Source organism: Macrosteles quadrilineatus, unplaced genomic scaffold (genome assembly GCF_028750875.1).
Source record: "Macrosteles quadrilineatus isolate MER2022 unplaced genomic scaffold, UCM_ALF_1.0 Scaffold_6__1_contigs__length_79288215, whole genome shotgun sequence".
In the NCBI taxonomy this organism is placed as follows: Eukaryota; Metazoa; Arthropoda; class Insecta; order Hemiptera; family Cicadellidae; genus Macrosteles; species Macrosteles quadrilineatus.
In genome coordinates, this window is record NW_026542599.1 from 29,397,385 (window position 1) to 29,418,507 (window position 21,123).

At 34.8% G+C, this 21,123-nt stretch overlaps 1 protein-coding gene across 1 annotated transcript; it reads left to right on the plus strand.

The window, feature by feature from the left end:
• The first annotated feature begins 5,905 nt into the window (after positions 1-5,905).
• LOC128997430 (uncharacterized) lies at positions 5,906-19,962 on the plus strand. Its single transcript, XM_054423068.1, has 11 exons — positions 5,906-5,979; positions 6,886-7,026; positions 8,650-8,777; positions 9,281-9,554; positions 9,632-9,796; positions 9,898-10,062; positions 10,164-10,328; positions 10,430-10,562; positions 11,786-12,054; positions 13,986-14,079; positions 19,746-19,962. Exons 1-11 carry the CDS (start codon positions 5,906-5,908, stop codon positions 19,887-19,889), a joined length of 1,752 nt encoding a protein of 583 aa, XP_054279043.1. The 3' UTR covers positions 19,890-19,962.
• The last annotated feature ends 1,161 nt before the right edge of the window (positions 19,963-21,123 follow it).

Here is a 21,123-nt window from a genome sequence, read left to right on the forward strand (position 1 = left end):
CCTCTGTAACATCCCTTCTCCAGCCGTCCTACTAACAGATTTTTACCATCGAAGTGTCATTTTAATGCTTATGATCTAGCGCACCTGTGCAAGAATGGCAATTAAAAAGGAAATTTCCTTTAGGGCTTCGCTCTCCTCACGTTATATTTATTTTGTAAGTCCTTTTTCAAAGATCCAGTTATACTGACAAACTTTCTCTATAACGTAAATTGTAGTAATTTAACAACCGTTCCTTCAAATTAATGTTTAACGTCCATTAAAATCAATGTTCATTTAGATTGTAAACAAGATGTTTAACAGTTTATAAAAAGGAACTATGTTTTATCTATGATATAAAGAAAAAAAATTATTGTAAATAAGTAGTTCTATTCACATGATATAGTCCAGGAGCTGAGGGGGTTTGAGCATGCATGAAAGTAGTACGCAATGTTATTGCTGATTATTGTAATATGGACTGTGGTGATCAAAATTACGTATGTCGCCTATTTCAAAAGTGGTCGATAAGGTGAGGGGAGGGGGGCAAAGATGGCGGAACGCGCTATGCATCGAAACGACTGTAGCTCGAGAACGGTACGAGATAGGACATCGGTTAAAAAGTAGTTTTAATCCAAAAAATATTACCAATAGAAAAGATCATTGGGTAAAAAGTTGTATCTTAACTAATAAAAAAGTTATAACAATAATAAGTTTAACAAAATCTACATCGCACAGCTATTTTTTTCGAAAATCGTATGGATTGTTGATAAATAATAGTGTAATTCCTTAATTACTCGGCTATATATTAACTAGATGCATTTTCTTATAAGAAAAAAATATATTATTACGAATACATTTGGTTTAAAATGTAAAACACGGCCTCCAAACGCCTTGGGGTTCGTCCGATAGGTTGCGTCATAATTGCTGCGCAGTGCTGCTGATATCGGCACAACTGTTAATAAGAACTGAATAACTGGCATAACTGAATAAGAATCTCTTACATAATCATATTATAATAACCTACAACTTTATAATAATTAAAATTGGATTTGTAGTGGTAGTCTGTATTATGCATTTGATTGCGACGAAACCCCAAGTATTATATGTAGTTTGGAGGCCGTGTTTCCAAACTAATGTTCCGTGGTAATTCCATACCCCCCAGACCCCCCGGATGTGGACCTCCACCATAGATTTCTGACCCCCTAACAATAATTTGCTTCCGCCGCCCCTGAGTACTACACTGAATTCAATTTGGCTCATAGAACCAAAATACGTCAAATAACACTTGTAATACAGTAATGTATTTTCACTTAATACTGTTTACTCACATGACGGTATGTTTTTTCTATGGTATAACCTAAATAAAACATAAATTTCAGGGTGCTGTGGTTTTCGTTATTTTACGTATTAAATTATGTCCGTAAACGCGATAACTTGATTATCATTGTCCCATGTTGATGAAATATGGTTTGAAGATGTAAGGCGGGATAAACTTGAATGAGTTTGCAAACCAGCATTATCGGACCATGGGAACGGGGCTTTAACGATGGATTTTATGGGGTAAAATTCGGCTTTTTCTCATTTTTGACCCTTAAAATACAAAATTTCCCAATTTATCTCAAGACCAGTTTAAAGTTAAAAACGAATAATTTATTACATTTTACTGTTTTGTAAAATGTACTAAATACAAGTAGCCGCAGTTAGTCTGGGCGCGCGAACCCTTGTGTACTAACCGTCCCCCACGCCAAAGCTATGAAGACAGCGCTGAGGCACAACCTCAGAGAGCCGTGTGGGCCAGATGTTTTTGGAAATGAGCAATAAACACTCCCCTCTACACCCCCCGCCCAGGCGCGGCCGCGCGCCCAGACTAGCTGCGACTACTGTACTGTTATGTTTACTGTTTTGTTATTGCTTACGGAGAAAATTAAAATATGTAAATTAAAAACTCCCATGTTATTCTCATGGAAAATATTGTAATTCTTTGTAGTAGTTTGCTTGTTTATGGATATATTTTGGTCAAACTTGTTTTTTTTTTACTTTATTCTAAGCTGTTAATATTTTGATAAAACACACTTTATTAGTCTTCCTAAAGCAACCAACATAGGTTCTCGCTAAACCTAATGTTATTTAAATAGATTTAATTGAAAATCAAATCAGGAAAATGGAAATTTGTTTAGTCTGCAGGTTTGCTGCAGAGGTGGTATTTATAGGTACGGAATATACAATAAATGCATATTCTAATCTTACTAATGTTATGAACGTGAAAGTTTGTGTGTTTGTTTGTTTGTTTGTTTGAAGTTCGTCACGCATAAACTACTGGACGGATTGGGCTGAAATTTGGCATGATGATAGCTCACATTCCCGATTAACATATAGGCATATTCTTATCTCAAAAATCCTTTCGGTCTCCGCCCCAGTGGCTCTGTAGTTCCCCATGTTAACCTTATGAGTATTCATATTTAAAGGGAATAAAAGAATTTACTCAAGCTGTTTCAACTAAAAAGTTGGTTCTATGATATGCAAAAGCATTAAAAAGTTATAAGATTTACCAACAGGGTGCAGCACTATAATTTTTTTTTTGCATTTATGTAAACAGCTAATTTGAACCAAGCCGCAACAAAAAACTGTGATACGCAATGAGAACTGTCAAAGTAGGATTGTTTACAGTTAGGTTTATGTTTTTAATGTCATGAATAATTTGTGATTTTTTGCGAATTTTTTATAATCTATTTGTCTTTATTGTTTAGGTGAAGTGGTTGAACATTGTGGCTATGGTAGATGTGTAATACCAATAGGGCTCTAGCTCAAACCGGGAATTCCACGTTAAAGTCTGATTGCCAGAGAAAGCCATTCGCATGCATCGTCCTCACGGTCTGGTAAACTTTATGACCTCTGCGACAAACAAATTAAGGTCAGATATGGCAGCTGGCACACAAGTTGAGCTGACAGGTTTTTGACGAGGGTAGGACAGTTTTATGAGCCCAAGGGTTGAACCAAGTTTCGCACAATAAATGTTAAGCCTCTTACCTTTTGCCGCCTTGCCGTGAAATTTAGTATACACTCCACTGCCACTGCGATTCCACCACTTAGATGTAAAACTACTTCATCATTTTAAGTTTTCCTCGGCGATTCGGAATGTATTTAAACCATCAGTTCATTTCGTCTGGGTGTCGTGCCGTAGTTCACTAAGATCTCGAAGAATTGCGGTTCTATAAAACAATAATTTACTAACAAAACAATAATCACATGAAACTACTATTGTCCACATTGCCTGAAAGTTTCATTACAATCTGCAGAGCGGTTTTGGAGTCCTTAACGTTCAAATATACAAACTTCCTCTGTTATAAATATTTTCTCAATTGTGTATAGTGTGGTTACAAATAGTTTTCGTACCACGGGCCGAAAGGAGTTTGCAGCTCTCGATCGTTTAAAAATGATCTCGAGCCAGCAAGACCTCATTTTTGGTCCTAGATACGAAGTATACTATTAAGGAAACATTTTGTAATGTTACTCTTTATTAATGCCACTGATGTTATACATAGTTGTTTATTTGATTTGAGAATGATTGTTTAGTCATAAGATTCCTCCCAGATTTGACAAAGTTGTTTATATCAGCTGACTTGATAGCAAATGTAATTTTTAGTGCCAGGGTGGGAGGTCGGAGAGGTCATATTTACCCTTCCCCGAAACGTGAAATAAATGTTATGTATCCAACTTTGTGCACCAAAAATTACAATTTTGAGAAACAAAAATATATTTTACTTATGGCTCTTACTAAACTGTTTACGTGTTTTACAACAAAAACACTTTTTTACCCTCCCTTTTGCAGCAAACCTAAGTACTCGTTAAACTAATTCTATTAAAGTAGGGAATAAATGTGATATTTTTAAGGAGACATTTTAGTGTAAATCCAATCAGGCAAATGGAAATTCGCTTAGACTGCAGGTTTGCTACGGCGTGGGTATTTATGTAATAATATTGCTGTGCTGAACTGTAGATTGAGATAAATATGTCAAATTGTGGCATAACAATCAACTATGTTTGTTAACAACCAAAACATGCTGTCAATTATGGAAATCAAGGAAATTTAATTGACAAGCAACTCATTCCAAGATAATATCTTCTTGACATTTGGAACAAATTATTACTGGATTAGCACATAGTATGTGTTAGTCTGTCAGTCTGTTCTAACAGTTTGTATTAGAATCGTGTCTTGATACATTTAATTTAACGTTCCGAACAATCGTCGTTTACTTGATTACATTGTATAGGTATTGCTGAGAATATAGCACATTGTATTCGTCGGTAGATTAACTTTACAAAAATCTACTATAGGAAAATTTGATAAAATAAAAACAGTTAATCCCACTAACTGAAGTAGGTACTGGTTTTAACATTATATAACTATGTGTATAAATCTATATACGATAGTGTTACATAAGAACTTATTACGTGAAGAACTTTGATCAGTAAATATTCTTTCTGACAAAACATTATTTGTGTTCTGTATTTCAGCTAGAAATTGAAGACTTGGATGGAAAAAGCAATTGTAGATATGAACAAGTCATACATTGCATTTAGAGACAAAGGAGACATTGATGAATCTGTTTTGAAAAACGTCTCTCTGAAAGTAATAGTTCATGAGGTAAGATTTAAATTCTCTCTGTAGTTCAAAGGAGTATTTAGCTTGATATCCTATCAGCAATACTTTTATCACAGGGCTTTCATGAAGGGATGTGTCAGATACAAAGCTATCCTTGTCTGGAAGAATTGTAAAATACTACAAATGAATTCCCTTCTATGCTAAATTTAATGGTCATATACTCTATTTTTTAATTCCAATTAAGTGCTCCATCAAAATCGACTAAACTCATGATGGAATTTGGGAGATTCTTTCCCAATTAATCCAGGAATTGGAATATAAGTGAAATTACAGTATTTAAAAAGGTTAAAATACCAGTAACTGCCGAGTGGTTCTGCTCGTATATTGGACTTCATCAGGTCACAGTTTGAATGATATCTGCATCCTCGGGGTAGGCTCCTGACACAAGCATCGATGTATAATAACTCCCATTATACATCGATGGACACAAGCTGCCAGGAAACCCAAGGAAGCTCCGGTGTGACGGGCCTTCGTCTTTATATATATAGTAACAGGAAGGATCTGATTACTATATGTGCTTGTGCATTGACACCAAACACCCGTTTTGCATTTTTACAACGTCAAAACAAAGCCTAATCTTTGGGCGACTTTAGTTGTTTTTTGCTCCCTAAAAAGTATAGTTTTTTACACACGACTTTTTGCATGACCGACAACAATTTTATATGATTTTTAAGATTTAGTATTCTTTGTTGGGAAAAGTTTTAATCATGCATTAATCCTGGATGTTACATGAGTGCACCTTTTATTTTTATAAAAGGTTATGCTATAACCACGAATTTTTCAAGACATTTTTTATTAGATTTATACCATTTTAATTTTAAGCTACCTATGACGACACCATTACAGATGATGCCATACACTCTCTTCACTCAAGAAGAAGACACTGTTCATCTTACTGGTTATATTGGGGAGATGTGGAAAGTTATTGAAAACCAGCTGCAATTCAGGTTGTATATGAACAATGTTTTAGGGAGTTTCCCTATAGGGAAGTAGCTATTACCTCTATTTTTTTGGAATTTTTTTATATTTTATTTCAAGCTATCAACGTTTCAATAAAATCAACTTATTACCTTTCATGTAGTAGCAAACCTAAGTACTTATTAAAATTAATGTTATTTAAATGGAAATAAACCAGAAAATTTTAGTCCGTAGGTTTTCTGCGGTGGAGTATTAATTAATCTATGCAATGGCTGAGACAGAAGTGAGTATCGCAACACAACATTCTGGAGGGGAAAACAAATTCTTGCAGCTGGTTTGGCCGATGTTATGCTTTCCCCCGTTATCTTCGAGGCTCAAGATCTCCAAGACTTTGATATTGGTGGCCCTGTAGCAACATCCGTGTAAGAAACTGAATCTGACTTTAGTTTTGTAATCTTGTAACAAAAGTTTAGCTTATTAGTTTTGGTTATTAGTACTAAAATGTTTGGATTCATTAAAGCAGACAACCTTTAAGAGTCCTCGGAGCCTAGAGGTTCTAACTCGTAAAATAATATAAACAAAACTACAAAGAAAGTTTCTAGTCCCACAGTTTACACACATTTAAACTACAATCACTCTGGTGTTGGAAACAATATTTTGAGATGGTAAATAACTCTTTAGTGGCTGTTTGAAATTAACGAAATTAACATTGCCCTGATGGTGGGCATCCCAAGATGGCTGTTTAGCTTCCATGGACTCTCTTGGAGAACAATTTAAAACTACAAACAAGATTTATAATCCCACAGTTTCCTATCTATAGGCCTATATTTCATTCCATAAGCGAATCAGTTCCCACGAAATATCTCGAGCTAGAAAAATGGTAGCATATAGCTTTTTAGGATTCATTCAAGGACAATATTAGAATATATATTAAGTAAAAATATTGGAAAATATTAGAAAATATTAGAAGTGTCAAAAATTACCCCTGCTCTGCCCCACAGGCCGTCAAAGATCCAGTCATTTTCTAATAGAAGTACCGGTCCATATGGTACCAGCTGTTTTGACTGCTTGTTTTATATATTCCAGCTGATGTAAACATTGGGTAATTGTTTGTTTAATTGATTTTAGTGTTATGTTTTTAGGTTCGGTTAGGTGAAGTATAATTAACATACAACCCGTTGATAAAAACCAGAGCTTTATTCTCCAAGATAGCATTCTATTCTATTATTGAATGAGCATCTTATAGCATGTGTTACAGTTACTTTGATGTTTTATTTCCTCATTTTGTCATCATGAAATTATGTTATACTAGTTGTGATGGTTTGCAGATATAGTATCTACTTCAAAGCTCCGGATGACCTTGGAAGTTCCTCCTCCTACCTGTGGACCTGGAGTCGCTCTCTCTGGATCTCGTATATAGAAGTATTGACTCTCTGTACCTTACTGCTGTACACCATGACCAACCTACGGTATGGCTATCGTTTACACAGTATTAGCGAATTTCCCTATAGGGAAGTAGCTATTACCGTAGGTGGCACGGTAAGACCTAGACCCGGGACCGATTTACTTTTTCATTTTGATGTCCCCAGAGGCCAAAAACACCATTCGTTAAAATTTTTATATATGTATATATATATATATAGACATATATATATATATATAGACATATATATATATATATATATATATATATATATATATACGTCCGTGAACGCGATAACTTGAGTAATTTTTGTCCGATTTTGATGAAACTTGGTTTAAAGGTGTAAAGCGGGATAAACTTGAATGAGTTCGCGAACCAGCACGATCGGACCATGGGAACGGGGCTTTACGGGGGGTTTTATGGGGTAAAAATTGGTTTTTCTCACTTTTGACCCTCAAAACACAAAATTTCCTGATTTCTCTTTAGACCTTTTTAAAGAGCTTAAAAAAACAAATAATTTAGTATATAAAAGTATTTTTGTTCGATTATTAGTAACGGAGAAAATTAAAAAAAATTGTAAATTTAAAATTCCCAGGTTATTCTTATGGAGAATATTGTCAAATGTTGTAGTTTGCTTGTTTATGGATATATTTTGATCAAACTTGGCAAATTTATTTATTTTGTACTAAGCTATCAATATTTTACTCAAAAACACACTTTATTAGTTTCCTTGTAGCAGCAAACCTAAGTACTCGTTAAACCTAATGTTATTAAAATATATTTAACTGAAAATCAATTCAGACAAATGGAAATTCGCTTAGTCGGCAGGTTTGCTGCAGCGGGGGTATTAACTATTTTAAATGTTAAAAGAAGACTTTGTGAAACAGCCTGCAGAAGAAATGGCAGTTTCAAATTAAATGTAATAACTCTGTTGGCAAAAGTATTTCATCTAGTTAAAAATTAACTAACTCATATTGAAACTTTCCCTAACTTTTTTAATTCCAGGAACAAAGGGCTGCAATTAACTTTTCTGGTTTCTGTTATGTTTAACTTTGAACAGTTCATGACACATTGGTTTGACTTGAATGTTTTTTCCTGGTAGAAATCTTTTTTGAACCAAATCTGAAAAATACGAAAAAAAGAAGATATACGTCTAATAACACTAGTAATAATATAGGTATTTACAATTATACTGTTGACTCACAAGACATATGAAAGATGGTAAGTCGTGATCGATTTCGATTGGTCACTCCAATCATCATCAGACCCAATAAGCGAATCTAATGTTTGAACCTGTGTAATGTTTGTTACTGTGTTTGAGGTTTGAATCAAATGTCAAGATGAAAAGTAAAACTGTATACTGTATACTGAAGTGGACAGTGAGAGTGGGTTCTACATAATTATTCTGCAGTCAGTAGATTTTGTAGTGCGATACCTAAAGCTTAAGCAAGTGTGGTAAGAATTTAAAAACCTTGAAAATAAGAGGAGGAGTCGTTCGCTGTTGAGTGTTAGAGTAAATCATATAACCAGACCAATATATTTTGGGAATATCGCTAAAGAATCAGAAACACACACACTATTGCATGACATTAAGTGTTAATCTCATAATTTCAATCGAAAAATATTTTGGTCTGAGGAGTGTAGTTAATACCTAACAATTACATTTCAGAAAGTGGGTTGGACTGGACTTAAAAACGAGGGATGATCATTTAATTCCAAAGAGAGCCAATTCCGAAGTCAAATTATTGTCACTTGGGAATTGTTTCTTGGTCATTCTTGGAGCTGCTACTCAACAAGGTTTGATACTTCCTTAATTGTTGTATCAGTTGCTTGGACCCACAGCATCCAATTAGTAGGTGCTCTTTCACAGAGAAGGGACTAATGAAGAAGTGGCACGAGACGCCACAGTCAACAAGATTTAGACTTAGTAGTTAACTTAGTTATGTCTTTAACTACTTTTACTGAAATCAAGACACATGTTAGACTTACTGTATTTTAAGCTGATACTAGAATGGTTAAGATACATTTTCCTACTTTCTCATGGACAAATGCCAACTGATAAATTTGCTAAAGGAGAGACAAGCAAGAAAGTGTACTCTTTGGTAGCTTTACTTTACTAAACTTAGTTTGTAAAAAATATTAGCTTAAACTGTTTATCATCATAGTATTTCTAGTCTGTGAGGTTATTTTCTAAAGTCCATGAATACTTCAGCAAAAGTACTCTACTAATGTGCAACGGCTATTGTATTTGGCAACGAAATTTACAAAATAAGGTCAAAACCGTTACCCTAACATTCCAGACGTACAGATAAGGACGAAGGTGTGTTCACTGCGAGTACTGCTGGTTGTTCTTCTTATTTTCAACTCCTTGATGATGACTTCTTACACATCTGTGCTAGTCAGTCGCCTGACAGTAGGCAACACTCACTCTTACTTCACCAGCCTAGAGGACATTCCTGACATGGAGTCTGTCTACCTCAGCATGAGAACCAACAGTGCTGTCATCTCCATGTTCCAGGTATTGTTCCTCTCAGTCACCTCACACTGTAGGCAACTCTCATTCTTACTTCACCAGCCTAGAGGACATTCCTGACATGGAGTCTGTCTACCTCAGCATGAGAACCAACAGTGCTGTCATCTCCATGTTCCAGGTATTGTTCCTCTCAGTCACCTCACACTGTAGGCAACTCTCATTCTTACTTCACCAGCCTAGAGGACATTCCTGACATGGAGTCTGTCTACCTCAGCATGAGAACCAACAGTGCTGTCATCTCCATGTTCCAGGTATTGTTCCTCTCAGTCACCTCACACTGTAGGCAACTCTCATTCTTACTTCACCAGCCTAGAGGACATTCCTGACATGGAGTCTGTCTACCTCAGTATGAGGACCAACAGTGCTGTCATCTCCATGTTCCAGGTATTGTTCCTCTCAGTCACCTCACACTGTAGGCAACTCTCATTCTTACTTCACCAGCCTAGAGGACATTCCTGACATGGAGTCTGTCTACCTCAGCATGAGAACCATCAGTACTGTCATCTCCATGTTCCAGGTATTGTTCCTCTCAGTCACCTCACACTGTAGGCAACTCTCATTCTTACTTCACCAGCCTAGAGGACATTCCTGACATGGAGTCTGTCTACCTCAGCATGAGAACCATCAGTACTGTCATCTCCATGTTCCAGGTATTGTTCCTCTCAGTCACCTCACACTGTAGGCAACTCTCATTCTTACTTCACCAGCCTAGAGGACATTCCTGACATGGAGTCTGTCTACCTCAGTATGAGGACCAACAGTGCTGTCATCTCCATGTTCCAGGTATTGTTCCTCTCAGTCACCTCACACTGTAGGCAACTCTCATTCTTACTTCACCAGCCTAGAGGACATTCCTGACATGGAGTCTGTCTACCTCAGTATGAGGACCAACAGTGCTGTCATCTCCATGTTCCAGGTATTGTTCCTCTCAGTCACCTCACACTGTAGGCAACTCTCATTCTTACTTCACCAGCCTAGAGGACATTCCTGACATGGAGTCTGTCTACCTCAGTATGAGGACCAACAGTGCTGTCATCTCCATGTTCCAGGTATTGTTCCTCTCAGTCACCTCACACTGTATGCAACTCTCATCCTTACTTTACCAGCCTAGAGGACATTCCTGACATGGAGTCTGTCTACCTCAGCATGAGAACCATCAGTACTGTCATCTCTATGTCTAGGTTTAGTTCCTCTTGAGCATTAACTGTAGTTGATTTGATCTTATATTTGTCCTTGTCAAGTATGTATGTTTTTGTGTAAAAGTGTGTGTTTTACAACTGACCAAAAGAACTTGTTCAATACCAACGCAGCCAAGATACGATGGTTGAACCTAGATTAAGGAGTAACTGTACTTGTAAACTTTTGAAATATATTAAAAAAAGCTATAGAATTAATAACGAAAGTTAAGCAATTTCTTCATTACAATTGCTACTTGTTGTTAGACCACCATGGTTTCCAAGACTTGTGTCTGCTTCGATTTTAAGCGTCATTGATTAAGTACGCTTATTTAATGAACAGGATCACTTGGCGATAAAAACAGGTAGGCCTAATATTATAACCTACTATTGTAATAATCAAGGGTATTCAGGGGCTACGCCACAATGAAATTTCATTGTGAAGACGAACACAATGTGCGGCCAGAACATCGAATTGTTTTCCACGGTTCGTTAATAAATAGTGGTTAATAAATAGCTTAAGAAATGTTCTCCAGCTATCATTAAAATGGACTCAGTTGTTTACATAGATTAAACTAACAGTTGGCCCATAAAGTCGAATCCCGAAACTCAAATATTAAAATTAAACAGCGAAACCTGATTACTTAGTTGAGATTATGAATAAATTAACATAGGCTACTTAATAATAAAGTGTTTAGTATTCAATCAAAACTGAAATCAGAAAATTATCTATTTTTACTTATTTCTATACCTGCACTGGGGGTAAAAATCCAGGCCGTACATTTAAAGGAACCCTACACTCTATAAAAATATGGTTATATGGACAGGGGGTAAAATTCCGGGTTTATTGCTGATCTAATTTATGATGCTCTGTCTATTTTCATTGGACTCCCAAATCCGATAGGGTAAAATAATTCAGCCCGCGAATAAACATTAGTGTGCTTAGGTTACTACGTCATAGAGAAGTCAGCTTTGCCCATGGGGTAAAATTCAAGGGGGATAAAATTCCAGCGACCCGAATGGTAAAACTGGAATCAGGTTAGTGAGAATAATGTCTACGTGTCTTAATTATGTGTTCCAAATGTTGTGAGTTTCAGGTGAACGACTCCTCAAAAGAGTTGTTGCCTCGATGGAACAATGTTATCAACAAAGGTCCTTGCCACCCTGACCCTAGGTCCACTGAGGACATGGCAAGTAACATATGCAAGGACCAATGTCTCATATTTGAGTCAGACAACATCATGAGTCGTCTGCTAGTGGCTGGCAGAGATTGTGTCATGCTGCGTATCAGACCCAAAAAAGTCTTCTCCCAGATCAGCATCATGTTCAAGAAACACTTTGCTTACTCCAAGATCCTCAGGCAACAGTATACAAATTATCTGAACTAGACTTAAATTATTGAGTTATAGCATTGACTATTGTTGTATTAAGAGTCAATGGTTATAGCTAATTGTTGTGTCAGGATTGATAGTTTAGTTGCACAGTAGGCTCTGCTGCTATTGTATGTAATTTGCTATTGTGTTCATAGAATTGGTTTATTAAGAAATGGTTCACTTCGTTATTTTTGTAGCACCGGGGGACCGAGCCGTGGCTCGGATTACTTTATTTCAATTGCAAAAATATAATGGAAACTCACTTTATATTTACAACTGAGCTTGGCTCTTCTTATTTAAGTTTCAGTGGAATTTCAATTTATTATTGTGGAAATTGTAACCTGGCAACCCACGACACATTAATTTATTTTACGCCACACTAACACTGTTTTAACGAACATTCCATGCAAGGATCTAGTCCAGAAAAAAGCTATTTGAAAGATTACTACTGTACTGTACTGGAATGAGTTTTACCGGACACCAGCCAGCTGATTATATATTTGGCAATGAGTGGCTATAAACAAAAACATAACCTCTTTGAGAAGTGATTATTAGTCGTTTAATCGGTGGGAATAAAATTTAATAATTTAATAAAATAATCTTTATTTAATAAGGATTTGGAGAGGTTTTTTACTGTTAAGTTAGCTTATGACGTAAAATATCGTACGCCACTCGTCCAAAATGTAGGCTACCTATTTACCGGACTCGTTGGTAATCCTGCACTTGACTTCGCCTCACAAGGGACCACATTCGTCCGGTAAACATCTATTTTCAGGACTAGTGACGTAGTCTTGGCAGTTTTATTTCATTATAACAGCTCATTGAAAATATTTGTTCAAATCCTAATTTACATGAAATAAAACTATGTATAAGTATTTATTTTTCACTGTTAATACGCAGTTTACTGACATTTGCCTACTTACTTATACTTATTTAGTACTTTGGTGATTAAGTTTTGGTATGAGTGGGCCAAGTAAATTAATCATTATTTTATCGGAACTATTTTGCTGAGGTAGTGGTTGTCATCAGTTTTAGCCCGGTAATAAATGCTTTACAATATTTTGCTTTTGCAAGAAATAGTCGTAACCGTTTTCGAGATGCTTGTTCAAGCAAACATTTCTCATGCCGTATAAGAGTATAGGGGTAAATAGGTAGCATACTCATGATGTGTTTAATATAAAGGGTACAAGTCCGCAGAGAACCTGCAATGTATTATTCGTTTAAAAACCGATATCGCAATCTATTTAAAAAAATATAGCAATCATAATTCGGTTTAATATATTGCTTTCAAAATGTTTTCCCGGTATAAACATCAAAATTAAGTTGTGATCCGTAGACATTTTTATTGGTGTTAAATAGACTTTAAGTTAAACATCGAATTGAGTAAGTTAATGGCCTGATTGCGTTTTTATTGGTTTTATTGGTTATTAGTACATGAAACTAACTTAAGTCATCCATAAGTTAAATCAAAAACAAAATGTATATGTATTTTATGAACGACTAGAAGAGTACTTGTCCTTCGTACGGGGTTGGCATGTAAGTATTACATTCTTATTGCAGTTATACCCCAGCTTTACTTTTTCAATGGGGAAGGACACAGTTTGATACATTTTTGTCTCAAACGTTCATGGGTAATTTGGGATTTAATATGGATAAAACAACTCAATACTGATTTTTTTTATTATATGATATGGTAACATTAAATTCGATGCAATAGTAATATCGAGCCGTATTATAATCGATATGCATTGATATTTAATCCGATAATATATCGCAGGCTCGCTACGAAACTGTACCCAATATGGGTAGTGTGACGGATGAATTATGTTAAATTAATCAATTTCTTATAAGTTATGAAGTGTAAGTTTATCTGAACATACAAGTGTAATAAAGAAATACAGAACACAGAAATTCAATTTTGCAGGATACTCAAGATGAAAAACACAGGCATACTTGACTTGTTGGAGAAAAGATTCCTTTTTGAGAAAGACATTTCTCCAGGACCACAGAAATACCAGGTGGGAATAAGTGTACTGTTTAATGCACTGTGTAATAAATTCACCAGTAGCGTATAAGTATAGCGTGTATATATAGTCAGGACTGGAGAATAGCTAATGCATCCCACCCCCCACCACAACCAAACATTCAATTTCCAACTGTTTTTATTTCACTATATGGAGGTACAGTACTGTTGTAGCTGTATTGCCGTAGGTGGCACTGTAAGACCTGAACCTGGGACCGAATATATTTAATGTTTTTTTATGTATACAGATTTATATATGTATGTGTGTGCGTGTGTGTCCGTGAAGTGATAACTCGAGTAATTTTGATCCGATTTTGATATAATTTGGCTTGAAGGTGTAGGGTGGGATTCATTTGAATGAAGTTCACGAACGTATCGGGTGCTGGGAACCCTATTATGGGGGTTTTAAAGATTAAAAAGGTGTTTTTTTTATTTCCCCCCTTTATAACATGGAAATTACCAATTTGTCAATCATCGTCTAGGGCTTAAAAAGCAAATAATTTTCTATATTAAAATTTTGTTGAATGTAATGGGCAAAATTTCAAAATGACTGTACATTTTAATCCCCACGTTATTCATATGGAGCATAAGAAAACTGTTGTAGTTGCTGTTTGTTCATGGATATAAGTAGATCAAATTTGGCAAATTATTATTTTTTCGTCCCATACTATCAACGTTAGGTAAATAAAACACTTTACGTTCCCCGTAGCATCAAACCTAAGCACTCGTCAAATCTAATGATATTTAAAGAGGTATAAATAGCTATGTCTTAATTGTTTATGGAAATATTTTAGTAAAAATCCAATAAGACATATTGAAATTCACTTGGTTTGCAGGCTTGCTGTGGTGGGAGAACTAGCCTATACATGAATAATGGTTGATTTTGTTGACTGGTTTTTAGTAAAAAAAACCCCAAAACAAAAAATATTGTAAAATGTTCCTTGTCTGTGTAATGTTAATGAGATCAGACTTGTTTTTGCGTGTTCAAAAGTATATTTTAAAGCTACATCACTAGACACAATAGTTGAAAAATTGGTGTGATTAATTTTCCGATAATCAAAATTCAAAAATTTAAGGTGAACAAAGGTTGCTTCTGAGGTGTAAGTTTTGTATCCGATACAATGACTGGATACTGTAAACTTCCATTAACTGGAGTAGACGACTGCTCCGAAGAGCGCTGTGCATCTCAATCACAGAACGAGAGATGTCTGACAGAGTTAGTGAGTTACCTCATTTGACACCTAGAAGCATCGGTCCACCGGCAGTGCTTACCAACCGACCAGTATATATGCCGAGTGATGGACACATCTTCCCTGTGAGAATCAAAACTTACAATTACGTTTCAAACATCTATATGAATTTCATACAGAGCATTCAACCAGTAATGTGTATGACTACTGTGTAAATTTTGTTGTGAAATCCATAAACTGCCGATTTGCTTTTTTAATGAGTTGTTTTACTGGTAATGTGAGTTTAAAATCTACGCTACCGACTCCACTCTAGTTGCGCGAGTGTTCGCTAGGTAGCACGGGGTGTGCCAAGCGAACGAACAGAACGTTGTAATTGATTTGTTTTACGAGAATCCTTATTATATTTCAAACGCTGGAAATCTTTATCTATATTATTAAAAGAATTTGTTGGATTTTTGTGGGCGGCAAATCAACCACTAAATATTTATTTTTATATGCATATTGGGTTATAATTTAAAGCAATTCAAAATAAATGACCATGATTCTGTTTACATCTGTTACATTCTGTTCTTCTGTTTACATAAATGGTGTTATCGTTACAGTTGGTGATGTTTTAGCGAATTCAAGTAAAATATTGTAATGTTATTTGTATAAAATGAAAAGAAGAAAATTACCTAGACGTTATATTTTTTATTTTCTTAATTTAATGTTTACCATTAAAAAATATATAATTTTTAACTTAACTCAGAGCAATATAAAGTTGTAAAATTATTCAAATATATATCACGGATTTTGAAGTAAGGAAGTGACGCAGGCTGTTTGTTATCATTAGACTATAGTTTTATCTAGATTTATTGATTTATACAGTTGATAGCCCGTCAATAAAGATGGCAGTTTGCCTTTACCATAACAATCAAAGACTAGAAGAATCAATATTATATTAAGCATAAATGCAGTTTTCCATTTTAAATTCGAGATTTGTAGTTATCTTATTGGTTATATTTATGAAATGTGTAATCATTTTAGGAGCATATAAAATCATACGTACAATAAATAAGTTAATGTGTGATTGAACTTCAAAACAACAAACAAGAACACAGACGTTCACATTCACATTTATAATATTATTAGCAGAGTACCCGTCCTTCGTACGGGGTTGGCATATAAATAAATCCTCCATATAAATTTCTTTTTCAGTTATACTCTTGCTTTACGTTTGCAATTGGGGAGAGCACGGTTAGAGAAAATTTTGTTCTTTAAATTAACGGCACGCTGTAGTTTAACACATCTACCATAGCCATAATGTCCTACCACTGCACCTAAACAACAGACATAAGTAAACTATCAATCATTCGCAATTCGCACAATATCACAAATCATTTATTAAGTTAAATACCCCCGCCGCAGCAAACCTGCAGACTAAGCGAATTTCCATTAACCTGATTGGATTTACACTAAAATGCCTTCATAAAAATAGCACATTTATTTCCTATTTAAATAGAATTAGTTTAACGAGTATTTAGGTTTGCTGTAACAGGGAGGGTAAAAAAGATTTTTTTTTATAAATAGGTTAGTAAGAAATAAAAGTATTTTCCAAAATCAATCAAAATATGTTCATAAACAAGCAAACTACAACAGCTGACTTATTCTCCATAAGAATAACATGGGAATTTTAAAATTACAATTTTTTTTAATTTTCTCCGTAACAATTAGGCGCATAATAACGCTTCAATATACTAAATTATTTGTTTTTTAAGCTCTACAAAATGGTTTAAAAAGAAATTGTGAAATTTCGTGTTTTTACGGTCAAAAATGGGGAAAACCTATTTTTACCCCATAAAACCCCCCATAAACCCCCGTTCCCATAGTCCGATCATGCTGGTTCGCGAACTCGTTCAAGTTTATCCTGCCTTACACCTTCAAACCAAATTTTATCAAAATCGGACAAAAATTACTCAAGTTATCGTGCGGATGGACACATATATATATATACCTATATATATATATATATATATATTTTGTTATTGTATACATCAATGAGGGCTACTTTAAATGTTACTAAGCAAATCAAAATACCACAGTACCCTAAAAACATTTTATTTTATATTACTTACATGTTTCGGACATTAATGCCATGATCACAGTATAGTATATAACCTATTAGTTTCTTTTATTTACAAACATTATTAGATATTTCTTTTTAAAGAACAGGTGATAATTTTTATATTAAGGGAAGGAGGTGTTTTCTTTAAGATGTATAATTTCATTGAATATTACGTTTTGATTTTGAATTTGTGTCAAGTTTAGTAAATTGTCTTTGTCATTAATATGATGAGTATAAATATAAAAGTCTTCCTTTGTATTCATTTTTTCACCTTTATTTTCAATATCCAGAATGTGCATATTTTTATTCATTTTTGAGTATGTATGGTCGGTCTGAAGTATATGTTCGGCGTATGAGGATTTTTGGGTTGTCATATTGTTTGATCTGATTGCCTGTATATGCTCTTTGTATCTGACTTCAAATGTTCGACCTGTTTGACCAATATAGTATTTTTCACAGTTGTTACATGATAATTTGTAAATTCCTGATTTCTTATATACATTTGGTGGGTTGGGTATCGGATTTGTTCTTTTTTGTATTATGTTAAAAGCGTTATTCCTTGTTTTATAACTTAGTTTAAATTTTGAGTTCGGTAATGTCTTTCTTAAGGTTTTGTTTAAGGATGAGCTGAATGGAATACATATAAATTCATACATATAAATGGCATTAATGTCCGAAACATGTAAGTAATATAAAATAAAATGTTTTTAGGGTACTGTGGTATTTTGATTTGCTTAGTAATATATATATATATATATATATATATATATATATATATATATATATATATATATATATATATAGATATATAAAAATTTGAACGAATGGTGTTTTTGGCCTCTGGGGACATCAAAATGAAAAAGTAAATCGGTCCCGGGCTTAGGTCTTACCATGAGACCTACGGTAATAGCTACTTCCCTACAGGGAAATTCGCTAAAACAACATAACTGTAAACGATCCTACTTCGGCAGTTCTCATTGTGTATCACAGCTTGTTGTTGCTACTTGGTTCAAATGAGCTGTTAGTTGTCATAATTGCAAACATTGTTTAGTGCTGCACCCTGTTAGTAAACTTTATAGCTTTTAATGGAATTGAATAGCATAGAACCATAGATAAAACATACTCCCTTAGATAGAACTAACTCGTTTAGTAAGAACAGCTGAAAAAAGTCTTTAATTCCTTTTAAATATGAATACTCTAACATGGAAAACTCCAAAGCCACTGGGGCGGAGCCTGAAACGATTTTTGAGATAAGAATAAGACTATAAATCAATTGGGAATGTAAGCTACCATCGTGCCAAATTTCAGCCCAATCCGACCAGTAGTTAAATGCGTGATCGAACTTCAAACAAACAAACGCACAAACTTCCATTAAATAATGTATTAGTATTATTAGTATGAAATGAAGTATGATAAATCCTATTCCTATAGTCCAAAACAAGTGCATGTACGGACAAACTTTTATTTTCGTCCAAGGATTTTTGATATTTTTGTTAATTAATTGAGGGGCATTTGTCCATGAGAAATCGATTGGGGTTGGTCTCAAGACTGGGAAAAATCCTGTTTCCGCCGTACAGCCCTTGAAAGTGCCCATGTTATCGTCAATACCTTTTTGTAGCTGTAGTTAATGAAGAAAGCTGATACAGGTATTTTTTATTGCATTCTATGAATTTATGAAGGTGTATTAAAATGTTTTCGTTGTATCATATAAAATAATTTCACATATAAATATAGCATATAAATATATAGGCGTAAAGATTTTATTATGTACATACCGTACATAATAAATATCCTTTATTTAGCTAAATAACGTATCTAATAAATTGAATGTTTAATCAAACCCGAGCTAAGCTTATTCTTTGGGTACTGCTGCTAAAACATAAAAGTCATTTTTCTTTACGGTATTCAAGAATTTGTTAAAAGTGACTTTCACGAAAATATGATCAAGATTTGAAGCAAAACAATCTTCTTCTAACTTGAAATTGAACTAAAAATAAATATTCACTAAATTGTATCAGTCATAAAGAAGCACAAGGCACCAGTCTAGAAATTGAGCTAAAGTAATTGTTGTCTTTATCCCAGCCATTCCGCAACTCATCAGAAAAAAACAGAAGCGAAACCTTTTTTTGTTACAACTTGTCTATGTTTGTTTGGCTCTTACTGTCACTATACTCCGTTCAAACAGCCGTAGCACCTGACGGATTAGGAGACCCCATGGAAACCTTTGGGGCCTCCTAATCCGCCAGGTGCCACGGCTGTTTGAACGGAGTATAATCTATATCCACTTACCCAAACTGACATAGAGCTCTCAGATCTTTTGTTTATCCATCTCATTTTAAGCTAAAACGTTCTGTTTTTATTTTTTAGGAAGTAACCATTGGCCATGTAAAAGCTCTGGTCGTAGTGTACGCTGCTGCCTTGCTCATCTCATGTATCCTACTATTTGTGGAAAAGGCTATCGGGAAGAAAATGGTGTTGGTAGCTGGTTGGAAAAACCATAGAAAACCATGAGGGATTTTACGATGCTGTAGTAGTATACCAAAATGATTTTGACATAGTTTAGCATGTAAAATGTCCAGTGTAACAGCAGTTGATGTAAATTGTTGATGGATCTGACAACTCACTGGCCAATAAGGGCTTAAAGCAATGGCGTTTGTGTGATTTAAACATACATTTTGTTACTGTATTTTGTCAGCAAGTAAGACGCATCCTAAAGTCTATTTTAAAGTGTGTTTCATGTTTGGTTAAGCTTGAGTAAGTTGATATTCATCCAAAGTTTCTTGCCGTTTAATCATTTTCTCTACAACCAATTCAATAGTGTAATTAATCCTAAGTAAAAACACAAGAGGATATGAAATAAATTACTATATGTTCCACGTACCCTATTTATTTAAATTGTAGTTGTTAAGTCGGTTGAATACAAAACCGTAAATACAAATTTGCCATTTCTCACCCTGCCACCCCACACAACCTGGTGTTACCCCCAATGTTTATCTCTTCATCCGCTCTTGCTTGAAATGGGCGCACTAATTATTTAACCACGCACTAAAATGGAGGCCGACACATAAATCACGCACACGGGGGAATCTACGATTCTGAGACTTCTCATGGTTGATTAAACAAAAGACCATAAATAAATTACAGCTGACTTGTCATCATACATCTAATACCTTTACAGTGGTGAATTTTTGTATCCTATTTTTGTATTGTAGGAAGGCTCGATTCGAAAGGAAGGCTTCTTTGACTGTGTCTTTTTAAATATTCAAAAATAAATTAGGGCGAGGCGAAAAATGCCAATTGTTATAACGAGCCTGTATAAGTATTGTCTATTCTGCTCCGGCCGAGTGGAGGTTCGGTTGCACTTAAGTGATAAGATTCTATCATGCTGCCTTGTTGCCGTGGGGATGAGTTATTTGAATTCGGTGTTGTTTTATTCAACCTAAAAAAATTACAATATTATTACAATACCCTTAATAGAGTTTTAAAGAATTTTTAGAGCTCCTTTCTGGAAAGAAATCGAGACCTGTAGGCTGGTTTAGTTAAAACCCATATCCTATATATATGACCAATGTTTGCATGTCAAAAAAAGTATGTATGCGTACGTAAGTTTACGTATGTATGCTTGCACAAAGATATTGTAGACAGCTTCGACAATTTCCTTTAAAACACGTTCACTGCGTTGCATATTTTCTTGAATTATTCCAATGATGCATTACGAGATCTATAGGTCTCGTCCGCTATGATT